Source organism: Sinocyclocheilus grahami, unplaced genomic scaffold (assembly GCF_001515645.1).
Source record: "Sinocyclocheilus grahami isolate Dianchi unplaced genomic scaffold, SAMN03320097.WGS_v1.1 scaffold1475.1, whole genome shotgun sequence".
Taxonomy (NCBI): Eukaryota; Metazoa; Chordata; class Actinopteri; order Cypriniformes; family Cyprinidae; genus Sinocyclocheilus; species Sinocyclocheilus grahami.
In genome coordinates this window covers 219,315-219,930 of record NW_015506654.1, presented here as the reverse complement: position 1 = coordinate 219,930, position 616 = coordinate 219,315, and the positions used below count along the sequence as shown (strand labels likewise).

The 616-nt window shown below is 37.3% G+C and overlaps 1 protein-coding gene across 1 annotated transcript in view; it reads right to left on the bottom strand.

Moving 5' to 3' along the window:
• Positions 1 to 9: 9 nt before the first annotated feature.
• LOC107570549 (brefeldin A-inhibited guanine nucleotide-exchange protein 3-like) overlaps positions 10 to 616 on the bottom strand; it is a gene marked incomplete at its 3' end in the record, with an annotated part of 12,664 nt that continues 12,057 nt past the window's right edge. Inside the window, exon 6 of the mRNA XM_016256777.1 lies at positions 10 to 132. Within this exon, the coding sequence (XP_016112263.1) occupies positions 10 to 132 (123 nt within the window). The remainder of the gene's footprint in view (positions 133 to 616) is intronic.

Here is a 616-nt window from a genome sequence, read left to right as displayed (position 1 = left end):
GTGACTCACTGTGTTTTCTTGTCTATGGCGTAGTTGTAGGGTGAGGTCTCCGAGAATCTGACTGAGGGTGGCCCTGACCGCTGTGTTGATACTGCGTTGATGACAACTCGATATGTATGTCTCAATACACACCTGGAAACACACAAAGATGCAACAAATGCTAAAATCCACCACAACAAACTGCCTTTGTTTTGCTGCAACAACAAAAAGTTACCATTCTCATGTTAGACCATTGTAGATATTTTACATGCCAAAAGTGAGACAACTTGAAAAATAGAACACTAGCATTTCATAATCACTTTTGTGAACTGGTAAGACTATGCAAACTCGTTTGATCGTAAAGTCTGTAGTTTGCAACGGTACTTTATCTTTTCCCAGTTTAATATGCCGAGACGACCATCTCTGCCTTCAAGTCCTGTCAGAACAATCATATTTTATGAGATATGAATACACATGAAAGTTTACGTGGACTGATAAATCAACTTCTGACACAACCAAAGTTATTTTTCCAATTCTGTTTGGAGCTACGAGTACCACAGAAAGTACACACAATAATAAAATGCATTTCATAAATCTGTCTCACACAAAGAAAAAGCAAGAAATCTTTTATTAAAAA